Source organism: Glandiceps talaboti, chromosome 19, assembly GCF_964340395.1.
Source record: "Glandiceps talaboti chromosome 19, keGlaTala1.1, whole genome shotgun sequence".
Lineage (NCBI taxonomy): Eukaryota > Metazoa > Hemichordata > Enteropneusta > Spengelidae > Glandiceps > Glandiceps talaboti.
This window is the reverse complement of record NC_135567.1, coordinates 17,428,241-17,441,004: the sequence shown is the minus strand read 5'-3', so window position 1 is coordinate 17,441,004 and position 12,764 is coordinate 17,428,241. Positions and strand designations below refer to the sequence as shown.

The 12,764-nt window shown below is 36.3% G+C and overlaps 2 protein-coding genes across 2 annotated transcripts in view; one reads left to right on the top strand and one right to left on the bottom strand.

The window, feature by feature from the left end:
- Positions 1–5,741, bottom strand: part of LOC144450286 (PHD finger protein 14-like) — a 34,012-nt gene extending 28,271 nt beyond the window's left edge. Inside the window, exons 1-6 of the mRNA XM_078140884.1 lie at positions 5,594–5,741; positions 4,501–4,620; positions 3,741–3,937; positions 2,909–2,982; positions 716–771; positions 43–146 (exon numbers count right to left, since the gene is read on the bottom strand). Of these exons, the coding sequence (XP_077997010.1) occupies positions 43–146; positions 716–771; positions 2,909–2,982; positions 3,741–3,937; positions 4,501–4,620; positions 5,594–5,663 (621 nt within the window). The 5' untranslated portion in view covers positions 5,664–5,741. The remainder of the gene's footprint in view (positions 1–42; positions 147–715; positions 772–2,908; positions 2,983–3,740; positions 3,938–4,500; positions 4,621–5,593) is intronic.
- A 245-nt stretch (positions 5,742–5,986) lies between these two features.
- LOC144450150 (cytochrome c oxidase subunit NDUFA4-like) lies at positions 5,987–11,029 on the top strand. The gene is made up of 4 exons (XM_078140719.1): positions 5,987–6,114; positions 7,054–7,142; positions 8,418–8,478; positions 9,068–11,029. The coding sequence occupies exons 1-4, from the start codon at positions 6,067–6,069 to the stop codon at positions 9,134–9,136; spliced, it is 267 nt and encodes an 88-aa protein (XP_077996845.1). The 5' UTR covers positions 5,987–6,066; the 3' UTR covers positions 9,137–11,029.
- Positions 11,030–12,764: the final 1,735 nt, after the last annotated feature.

Genomic DNA, 12,764 nt, shown 5'->3' with positions numbered 1-12,764 from the left:
TGGTGGAGGGATACAAACAACAGTCAGTGTGATTGTACTCACCGGCGCAGTGATACCAGCTTTACAGGCATCACAAAACCAAGGTTCCGTACTACTTGATGTCTGATTACTAGCAGTAGAATCTGTATCACAGGCACCATAGCAACCTGTTGAAAACAAAATAAAGACCATAGCAACTTGGTCAATACAAAATAAATATGATAGCAACTTGGTAACACAAAATAAAGACCATAGCAACCCAGTGAATACAAAATAAATACCATAGCAGCCTGGTGAATACAACATAAATACCATAGCAACCCAGTGAATACAAAATAAATGGTATAACAACCTATTGAATACAAAATTAAGACCATAGCAACCTTGTAAATGGCAAATAAATATCATAGCAACCTGGTGAATGGCAAATAATTACCATAGCAATTTGGTGAGTGACAAATAAATACCATAGCAACTTGGAGAATGGCAAATAAATAGCATAGGAGTCTGGAATTTGAAGTCAGGGTAACTATGAATTAATTATTTGCGGTTACAAACAATGTATCAACATTGTTTACAATACTAATTGATTAGTATTTATTATCACATTTCCCATGATGCAACATTCAACATGGCGGGTTTGCAAGTTCCCTATTGTAGCATGGTAATATTTGAAACTGGTTTCAGAGTCTGTTTATATTGTAACCATGGTGATATAACTTTATAATGTCTTTACCTTCATGTACTGGAACACCACAACTATCACATTCTATGATCTCGTCATCATCATCACTGAAAAATATAAAATCAAGTAACCATGGTGACTGTGAAATATAATGTTTAACCATGGCAACTGTGGAATACAGTATGAAGTAACCATGGTGACTGTGAAATATAATGTTTAACCATGGCGACTGTGGAATACAGTATCTGGTAACCATGGTGACTGTGAAATATAATGTTTAACCATGGTGACTGTGGAATACAGTGTCAAGTAACCATGGTGACTGTGAAATATAATGTTTAACCATGGTGACTGAGTATCAACTAACGATGGTGATTGTGAAAAGCAATAGCATGTTACCATGGTGACTGTGAAATGCAATAGCATATACCATGGTGACTGAAATGGTGACTGAAAAAATATCAAACAACATGGTGATTGAGAAATACAATATCATGTAAAAGTGGTGACTGAAATTCAAGAGCATGCAATCATGGTGATGGTAAAATAGGATAGCATGTTACCATGGTAACAGAATAAATATCAAATAACCATGGTGATTGAGCAATGCAATATGTAACCATGGTGATTGTACAATGCAATATATAAACATGGTGATTGTATCATGTATATATTCATGCACACACAGGGCTCGAAATTAGCGGTAGTCTCGCGTCAATTGACTACCAGTTTTTCCAAAATGACTACCAAGTTCGAAAACTGGTAGTCATCCTTGACTACCACGAAAATCCTAGGGACGCCAACCCACCATATGCATGGAAGGCCTGCTGACAAGTTGGCAATGTAGCGTGAGCACTGGACTCTAAAGCTACGTGTGATTAGATACGGCTGGCATGTTTGATATTGCTTACTTTGTAGTCAATAACAGTGGCTTGGTAAAATAAACAAAATACATGTAGCTTATATGTGATGTTACAAACGCCATAACGTCTACTCAAACGCAACACTCTATTGATTTCATGACTGTTTCATTGTCTTTTCCATGTCACACAGTTGCGATCAAAATGATACAAAACTTAGGAAAATATACGGAATAAAATCATTCTCCCACCACTAATCGCGAATGTAATAGTATTTTACAACTAGTCATTCAATACTAGGATACCTCACTTTAGTGGAAGGATGAAAATTTATGTCGTTTATCGAAGCCCTTAGCGGAGGAGACAAATCCTAGACACAGTCAGAATGACTTCCTGTGTTTATAGATAGTAACAGATAAGATTTGAGGGAAGTGCCTTGGCACATACCATTTCTCTCTAGGGTTGGGTCATAGCATGTTATTTTTTAATTTAAGGGAAACTGAAATGGATGGTAACCGTGTGTATTTTTTATCGTATGACGTTTTATCTTTTACAAAGTAAATAATAATAAATAGCATAAATGCTCAGATTTGAGACCATTTGTGTTATATGTTTGACAAGCAACACACACACCTGAAATGGAATGAGCCACTAATCATTACATGTAACTCTACACCTCACACCGTTATTGATTCAGTGAAATAAACAGTTTTTTTAACTACAACATGGAAAGTACATAATTTTGTTGTGTGACTAGCGATTTAGTTAGTGTTTGAAGTTTATTTCTGTCAATCTCTCAGTCATGTCCTGTATATATGTTTGAGGCCAGTAACTGTTTGGTGTGTGTGTGTGTGTGTGTGTGTGTGTGTGTGTGTGTGTGTGTGTGTGTGTGTGTGTGTGTGTGTGTGTGTGTGTGTTGTGGGTGGGTGGGTGGGTGGGTGGGGGGGTTGGGGTGTTTGTACATGTATATATGTGTGTGTGACTGAATGAATGTAAAATATGTGTATATTTATTATGTACGTGTTATGCCAAAATTTGTGTCACTGTCAGTTTGAGGTTTCCAAGTGGACATTGCAGCAAAATAACAGCTTGGTACACACAATAATCATTTATATGATATTTACTTACTATGATACTAGTATGATATTACATGTATTATTTTAGGACAGGTCAAATGTTTGCATAATATGAATGTCACTAATTTCATGAAAAAAACTCAGGTGTTATCAGAACGTTTATTACTTAATGTTTTGTTTATGCATAAATTATTAAATGCTGAAAAAAAGAATGACTGCCAAATCTTCCCTGTTGACTACCAGTTTTAAAAAGTGGTAGTCAAAGTGACTACCAACTAAAAAACTTAATTTCGAGCCCTGACACATACCTGTTATCTCCAAGACATACTGAACAAATCAAAACCTTCATTTTGTCATAATGTTTGGCATCCACTGATGACATCTGAAATGATACAAAATTGTATCATATTTACAGGGGTGTAAATTGCAAAACTGTAATGTATATGAGGTGTACAGGGGTGTAAAATTATAATGTATATGAGGTTTACAGGGGTGTTAATTGTAAAATTATAATGTATCTGAGGTGTACAAGGGAGTTAATTGTAAAATTGTAATGTATGTGAGAGTTACAGGGGTGTTAATTGCAAAATTTTAATGTATCTGAGGTATACAGGGGTGTAAATTTTAAAGTATCTGAGGTTTACAGGGGTGTAAATTGTAAAATTATAATGTATCTGACGTGTACGGGGGTGTAAATTGCAATGTATCTGAGGTTTACAGGGGTGTAAATTGCAATGTATCTGAGGTTTACAGGGGTGTAAATTATAATGTATCTGAGGTTTACAGGGGTGTAAATTGTAAAATTATAATGGATCTGAGGTTTACAGGGGTGTAAATTGTAATGTATCTGAGGTGTACAGGGGTGTAAATTATAATGGATCTGAGGTTTACAGGGGTGTAAATTGTAATGTATCTGAGGTGTACAGGGGTGTAAATTGTAATATATCTGAGGTTTACAGGGGTGTAAATTGTAATATATCTGAGGTGTACAGGGGAGTAAAATTGTAATATATCTGAGGTTTACAGGGGTGTAAATTGTAATATATCTGAGGTGTACAGGGGAGTAAAATTATAATGTATCTGAGGTTTACAGGGGTGTAAAATTATAATGTATCTGAGGTTTACAGGGGTGTTAATTACCTTAATTTGTTGTTGTTTAGACTTTGCTTTATCAATCAATTCTTCAATAGTAACTTCTCCTTTTTCATCTTCTTCCTCTTCATCTTCTTCGTCCTCATCTTCGTCATCATCGTCATCACTATCAGTGTCATTGGATGAACTCTCCTCGTTGTCATGGTGACCACCACTGTCAGCATCTGAACTTCCTGAGATATCATCTACATTAAAATACAAGTCTTGTACATTCAACGACATAGCCCCCAACACTAATTTACTGTCAATACAGAACAAGTCTTGTACATTCAACGACATAGCCCCCCCACACTAATTTACTGTCAATACAGAAAAAGTCTTGTACATTCAGTGACATAGCCCCCAACACTTATTTACTGTGAATTGAGGAACTAATCTACATTCAATGCAATATTTCCCTAACACTTATTTACAAATGTAGTAATGCATGCATAAACATGATGATATTGTCGCATCCCCACATGATTTTAGTTTAAGCAGATTGGAGTTGGGGTTTGGTTGGACATTTGCATATCATATCAGTCCAGCTGTATCAATGAATATTAATGAGCGATGACGACAGCCTGTCAATTTGTGATGGATTACTACTGATATGCACCATTTGCGCTTTGCACAGCATGGGGTTGAACCACATCTAATGCTTTGAGTAACGACATTGACTAGACGTACACTAATGTATAAAGATAATGTAGTGTAAAATCAGGAACTAGACTACCAAAAATCTCAACCATAGAACTGATTTTCTTACCATCTTCATGATGTTCTCTGATGTCAAAGTCACTGTCGTCTTCACTGTCATCACCAAATGCTACTTGTATTAAATGTTTCTCTACTGGTTTTATACGCCGTTTCTTTGGATCTCTTGACACTGTAACAAAATTAATATATTCAAATTACAGCTAAAATGATGTAGGCTTGGTGTTTCAATCATGGGACATTACAGCTAACATGATGTAGGTTTGGTGTTTCACTCATGGGACATTATGTTGTTGACACAGCGCTAGACATATTTCTACTCTAGACTAACAGAGGCACAACAAACACACTGGCCCTGGGATCATTTACCCAATCACATACAACACTGACTGATAAGCATTGTTATTCTTTCACACTGCAGTAAAAACAGGCTTCTAATGAAAACATTACACATGGACTTGATGTTGAATGGCTGCAATTGTTTATTTTCTAACTGATAATCAACATTTCAACTTGACTACTTCTACATTCCCACTGTGTACGGCACCTATGTAATTGTTTATTTTGCATTAGAAGTTGTCTGAGGGTGTATATTAAATGCTATGTTACATGAGTGAATCACCAAGCCTACATCATTTTAGCTGTAAATGTCATGTGACCTGAGTGAATCACCAAGCCTACATCATTTTAGCTGTAAATGTCATGTGACCTGAGTGAAACACAAAGCCTGCATCATTTTGGCTGTAAATGTCATGTGACCTGAGTGAATCACCAAGCCGACATCATTTTAGCTGTAAATGTCATGTGACCTGAGTGAAACACCAAGCCTGAATCATTTTGGCTGTAACTTAGTGTAAGTGTATTAAACTGTACATTCAAACGTCAATATTAATGAATTTTAAATGAAATTAATATCGTCTAAACCTAACCGTTTTTGCATTATATTAATTGTAACACCAATAAGTTCATACTCTATCAACAGCGTGGGCACTACAACCAGTGGCAGTACACAATGCTAAGTGTTAACTTCATAACCCCCCCTCCCCCTCTCTCCCTCCGCTCCTCGAACTTTCATTCATTGATCAAGCATGCACTTATCATAAACGATCACACAAAAGGTAATAAAAAATATTTTAAAAACCTACGCATGGTCTTATAAAGAAATCCGACTCCATCATCGACATCATCGTCTTGGCTTTTCTTGCCCGACATCATTTACATTTGTTTTCAATTCTAACCAAATAATCTGTCGGCGTATCATCAACAAAGACAGTTCATGCTTTTTGCTCTGCCTTCAGCTGTTAACATCCGGGTCTTTTCAGACCCACTAACTTTTCCATATTGTCTAAAATAATCTTTTTCACTCACAAATGTCGCCCCAGTGGCAAAATTTTCCGCAGATTCACAAAATGTATTATGGAATAAATAAAACTGTCCAGATGAACCCCTTTTCATCAAAAATATCCAATAAAAGAAATGAAATGTGGGATATAAAATACATACTTCTAATTACAACGAAGTTAGGGTGTTTTTTTGTGGACGCCATATTGCAGCTGCCTTGAAAACGATTTCGCCATCGCCTAGAAGTCTAAGAACAACGATTTAATTATACGACAAAATGCCTATGCAAGGTTTAACATTACAGTCCATAAAGACCCGCTGGTCGGTAAGTATTTCATATATGGATTGGAGTAGATTTTGTAACGTGTAGTTCACTGTGCGTAATGTGTGTGCGTAGTTGGCGACCTTTTCTGTTATCAAGGTCATTTTAACTGACGTGATCGCACGATCGCCAAGTAAAGTTTGACTTTTATTACAAGCATATACGATTTGTCTGCACAAACTTTGTGCTACCTCATACAGTGTAAATAACTCCATGTCCATTCTTTATAAAATCAGTATGCATTCCCTCTCTCTGTCTTATTGCCCCTGTCTCTATCACTCACTGATAGTGATATCAGATTGTTTGCACGAGCTCGAGTCAATCGTATTGTGTCCATAAAAATTGAACATGGTTTTGTGTCTGTCTGTCTGTCAGTCTACAGTTTGTATCCATATTCTCTCTCTCTCTCTCTCTCTCTCTCTCTCTCTCTCTCTCTCTCTCTCTCTCTCTCTCTCTCTCTCTCTCTCTCTCTCTCTCTCTCTCTCTCTCTCTCTCTCTCTCTCTCTCTCTCTCTCTCTCTCTCTCTCTCTCTCTCTCTCTCTCTCTCTCTCTCTCTCTCTCTCTCTCTCTCTCTCTCTCTCTCTCTCTCTCTCTCTCTCTCTCTCTCTCTCTCTCTCTCTCCCCATTATTTTCCTACATTTGTAGTCGGAAAACATGGTTTGTTTTCATGAGTATAAAGTTTTAAATTTTTAGAAATGGCAACATATGTATTTTTCCCCAAAAAAAACTTGTGCAAGCAGGGACATTCCAACTTCCATCAAAGGTTGTGAAGCACAATCTTCCCCTGTAGTCTCTACGGTATTATTTCGGGTTCGATTATGTCCGTCAGGTGTCTTCGGATCTGAGGCTCAATATGACGTTATCTGAATCTGACGCCAACTTTATACTCGTTTTGTTTTCTGTTTATACCAATGTTTATTTGTTTGTTGTTTATTTTCACAGCTTATACCACTCTTTGCATGTGTTGGAGGTGGTGTTGTCTTTGCTGCTTGGTATTTGAGTAGACTTGTCACAAAGAATCCAGAGGCTGCGTAAGTTCAGTACTTGACGTTAAAAAAGATGATTTACAGCAGAAATCATAATGGCGTTCAGTTTCATTGATCAAACGTGTTTGAGTACAGAATGTAGTACAGACATGAGTGACTGATAGCTGATAGTGTGGCATGAATGTCATATCTTACAGACTAGTAGTACAGATACGAGTGATAGCTGATAGCATGGCATGAATGTCATATCTTACAGACTAGTAGTACAGGCACGAGTGATAGCTGATAGTGTGGCATGAGTGTCATACATGTATCTTACAGACTAGTAGTACAGACATGAGTGATAGCTGATAGCAGATAGTGTGGCATGAATGTCATATCTTACAGACTAGTAGTATAGACATGAGTGATAGCTGATAGCATGGCATGAATGTCATATCTTACAGACTAGTAGTACAGACATGAGTGATAGCAGATAGTGTGGCATGAATGTCATATCTTACAGACTAGTAGTATAGACACGAGTGATAGCTGATAGTATGGCATGAATGTCATATCTTACAGACTAGTAGTACAGATACGAGTGATAGCTGATAGCATGGCATGAATGTCATATCTTACAGACTAGTAGTACAGACACGAGTGATAGCTGATAGTGTGGCATGAGTGTCATACATGTATCTTACAGACTAGTAGTACAGACATGAGTGATAGCTGATAGTGTGGCATGAGTGTCATACATGTATCTTACAGACTAGTAGTACAGACATGAGTGATAGCTGATAGCATGGCATGAATGTCATATCTTACAGACTAGTAGTACAGACATGAGTGATAGCAGATAGTGTGGCATGAATGTCATATCTTACAGACTAGTAGTACAGATGGTGAGTGGTAGCTAATAGTGTGGCATGAATGTCATACATTTGTATCTTACAGACTAGTAGTACAGACACGAGTGATAGCTGATAGTGTGGTATGAATGTCATATCTTACAGACTAGTAGTAGTACAGACACGAGTGGTAGCTGTCAGTGATAGCATGGCATGAATGTCATATCTTACAGACTAGTAGTACAGACATGAGTGATAGCTGATAGCATGGCATGAATGTCATATCTTACAGACTAGTAGTACAAACACGAGTGATAGCTGATAGTGTGGCATGAATGTCATATCTTACAGACTAGTAGTACAGACATGAGTGACTGATAGCAGATGGTGTGGCATGAATGTCATACTGAACTGTCTTAAGTTGATTCTCAGTATTGTTGAAAGTAATGTACTTGTATTTTGACATTCTTGTAATTTCTTCTAACAGGTGGTTCAAGAAATCTAATCCTTATCCTTGGCAGAATATTAAAGCAAACCAAAACATCAAGGTAATGGCCAAGTTCAGAATATATAATGTTTGCGATCCGTTCGCACGACTGTCCACAGCATTGATCTGTGACTATGCTAACTAACTCTCAGTCGACAAGAGTAAATGCAGTGACAGATCTGCTACATTGACTGTCCACAGCATTGATCTGTGACTACGCTAACTCTCAGTAGACAAGAGTAAATGCAGTGACGGATCTGCTACCTAGACTGTCCACAGCATTGATCTGTGACTACGCTAACTCTCAGTAGACAAGAGCAAATGCAGTGACAGATCTGCTACCTAGACTGTCAACAGCATTGATCTGTGACTACGCTAACTCTCAGTCAACAAGAGTAAATGCAGTGACAGATCTGCTACCTAGACTGTCAACAGCATTGACCAAGGAATTGAATGTTTGTTATTTTTATAATGCGCCTAGGTAGTAATATTCTATTTCACGTACCGAGAATTACACACCTACACTGTAGAGACAGTAAAATTGTCACAAGGTGATAAATAAGACCTTGTAGAAGTTGTAGATTAGTTGATTTTAATTGTATAATTAAGTAACGCCATTCTAATACATTCTATCATTTTCTCTTGTTTAGCTGTATTCAGCTGGAAGGATTGACTTTGCCAACTTGAAGCAAAGGTACCCCAACTATGAAGAGAAGTAAACCGAAGATATGAATTATGAATGTGTACAGTGTGAACAGATGATAAAATATAATGATGTACTGCTATATGACACCATCACATTATTGGAGGAGTGAATGCACAACAAACATACATCAAGTCAATATGATTTCTTTTCATTTTAATTTTTTTTGTGCTGTGTGTAATAATTTGTGGACTTTTCTATCAAAAATCTCTTTGAAACCATGGTAACGTGTGCAGATAGTTGATTCGGATAGTCATACTAGTTCATCTTTTTACAAAAACATACATATTTATGGGAGTGAACAATGACATCTTTGAATTTTCACAACATCATCAACATTCAGAAGAGTACTTGATAATGAGTGTTTTTTGTATCAGAAATCAGCAAAGCATTTGTAATTTTAAAGTAGAATCCATTTCACATTGTCGTTTTAGCTTCATGAGTCATTGGATTGAAATTCACTTTCAGAAACCTTCATATTTCTGGTAAATATTCTGAGAACATGAAACGGTGGGCAACTTCCGGATAAAAGCTGTTAGCGATCTGTTAGCTGATGTGTAACTACGCTAGCAGACGAGAGTTAGCTCAGTCGCAGATCCAGCACTATGGACTGGCAATCTAACAGGTCACAAACAGCTTTGTTCTGAATGTGCCCAATTGATCGTAAAACCAGCTGGTGATCTGATGTGTGCTCATTCTATAATGAGTAACACTGAAGTAAAGCACTTTCTCTCTGTGCAACATTTGTTTTAGCATTCATATTACAACTAGTAACACTGAAGTAAAGCACTTTCCGTGCAACACTCATCTATAGCATGTCCTATCATATAACAAATATCTCGTTGTAAACAGTAAAACATGTTTCTGAAGATGACCTGCAGGTTTTTGACAATTTGAAATGGATTTCAACCATTATTTCTTTGCCAACAGTAAAGCCAGTTTTATTTTTATGGCCAGTAACTATTCACAAGCGGGTACAGAGAGACTCTACGATGTAACTTTATTGCATTGACTAGGCTGAACGTGACGGATACAACAATTTATAGTTTTTATGACTTCAAAATCATACTTGGCTGAACTTAACAGATACAACAATTTATAGTTTTTAAAACTTCAAAATCATACTTGGCTGAACTTGACACTTAATGTTTTCAACCCAGAGCTACATGTGTACAACAATTTTAGTTTTCTTAACTTAACATTTCCATTTGACTTTCAATAGTATTACAGAGTAGGCATTTTCTTCAGATTTAATTTTCATAACTTTGAAGTCGGGTATATTTTTTCTCATTTTTTCTGACAAGAATTGTTCATTCTGTAAAAAAGAGGTGCTAGAATTCTTGTATTTGCAAACAGGGTAATGCTCTAGACACACAAATGTCAAAATACAGGGTAATGCTGTAGATACACACATCATTTCATATTCATATTTAATTGGTTATAATTATTCAAACCCGCTGAAGAAGTCAAAACAACAACAGTATAGATATCCATACTTCTGATTGGCTGATAAAATTTACCACCTGTTCCAATAGCCAATAGGAGTTCAATACGCATATTTTTCAATAGTCATTTATTATTCACACTTTACTCGCTATAGCATTCAAAATAATGACAGTATGGATATCCATACTTCTGATTGGCTGACAAAATGTACCACCTGTTTACTAGCCAATAGGAGGTCAATATTCATTTATTTTGGATTTGATTTGGTAATGATTATTCAAATTTAACTCACTGCAAAATTCAATACAATAATGGTATGACGGTATACACTGTTATGATTGGCTGACAAAATGTACCACCTGTTTTATAGCCAATAGGAATACTTTGACATCTATTTATTATGAAGGATTAAAGATGAAACTCTCCAATTGACCAATCACTCTTCAGCTCTCAATGTGTGTCTTGGATATCTTTGATAGAAATAAATCTGAAAGATAATCACGTCGTGTGTATTTTGTGTAATTATTAGCCCCAACAGATACAATCCAGGGGGCTATTGCAATGACCCATGTCTGTCTGCCTGTCAATGTGCTGTGTCTGTGTCTAGTCTCAGTTACTCAGACTCTTGCCGTTGAGGGCGCCACCCCCAGCAGAGTCTGGGAAAACACAATGTTGCCTATTGTACATACGGAGCAACATGGCAACTGACGAGATTTTGGACTCGCTCATTGGACAAACTGAATTTTCATTTTCACCAACTCCATATATTTATTGGAAATCATAGCATAAATGTTTTGAAAACCAACTTCGTCAAGAGATAAATCAAAATACTCTTAGCAAGAGTTGCCACAATGTAATTTTACTACAGATGAGATGGTGAGCCTTTCAGTGCAGCCATCTTGTGACAATCACTGACATTGTATTTACTGAGACTCTGCTGGGGGTGGAGCCCACAACAGCAAGAATCTGGGCTACTGACATGTCTATATTGAGCTTCAGGAATGACCAATGGAAGAGTATGCATCCATGAACAACCATATCAAGAAATCCACAACTCAACGTTTACCAAACCTGCCATTTAAGTGTTCATATGCATACCACCTAATTTTTGCAACCTTGGCATTTACAGATAACTTTTATGAAAAAAATGGCGGCCATATTTGTTGACAAAATGGCGTCCACATTTGTAGCAAAGTATACACTTACCCCGAAAGTTTGATATACACAGACAACATTCAAAGATATATAGTAAAAAAGGTAAGGCGTGCACAAAATTACTAACTAACAAAATGATAAAAGGATGAGTATATAAAAACATAGTATATTATATTTTAATAGTGTTATCATGTGGACGCATGAGAGGTAGCTTCCACAATGTTGTGCCATTCTTCCTCATTAGACTTGGAACATCCAGAATCTCTTGCTTGGTGTCTCTAACAATTATATCCATGTAGTTGAGGGATCTTCTTCCTCTGTATCGCAAGCAGATAACATCTGAAATAATTTTTAATAGTATACAGTCTCCTATATACATTATATAGATTAGTTATTTGTGTTTGTTATTTATTTATGCACATTTTATTTTGTGCATTCTTTTCCTATTTTGCTTTATTATTTCAACGGTTCCTGCGCCCAATGTGCCATAGATTGATTATTTGTGGGTTTAATATGGTAGTTTCATATATTAGTGCATATTTTGTTTGTTTGTATCTTATTTTTATAATCTATTTATTTGTTCATTAATTTTTTATACGTTTCCTTGGCCTAATGTGCCATAGATTGGTCATTCGGTACTTTCCTATACTCGTGCATATTGTGGTTGTTTTTATCTTATTTTTGTAAATTTATTTACAAAATGTAATTACTTTTTCATTTATTTATAGATTTATTTATGAAATAGCTTGCTTGCTTGCTTGCTTGCTTGTTTGTTTGTTTGTTTGTTTGTATGTATGTATGTATGTATGTATGTATGTATGTATGTATGTATGTATGTATGTATGTATGTATGTATGTATGTATGCCACGGTATGTGTGTGTGTATGTATGTATGTATGTATGTATGTATGTATGTATGTATGTATGTGTGTGTATGCATGTTTGTTTGTTTGTTTGTTTTGTTTGTTTGGAAATTGTATTTTACACTGTTTCTGATCTCCCTGTGATTCGACCTCTGTCTGTCATGTGTGTTAGTTATCTGT

Bases quoted from the DNA above. Each gene is read 5' to 3' on its own strand.
- LOC144450150 (XM_078140719.1), top strand. From the start codon at position 6,067: ATGCCTATGCAAGGTTTAACATTACAGTCCATAAAGACCCGCTGGTCG. The intron at 7,143-8,417 runs GTAAGTTCAGTA...TTCTTCTAACAG, and splicing joins ACAAAGAATCCAGAGGCTGC to GTGGTTCAAGAAATCTAATC. The intron at 8,479-9,067 runs GTAATGGCCAAG...TCTCTTGTTTAG, and splicing joins AAGCAAACCAAAACATCAAG to CTGTATTCAGCTGGAAGGAT.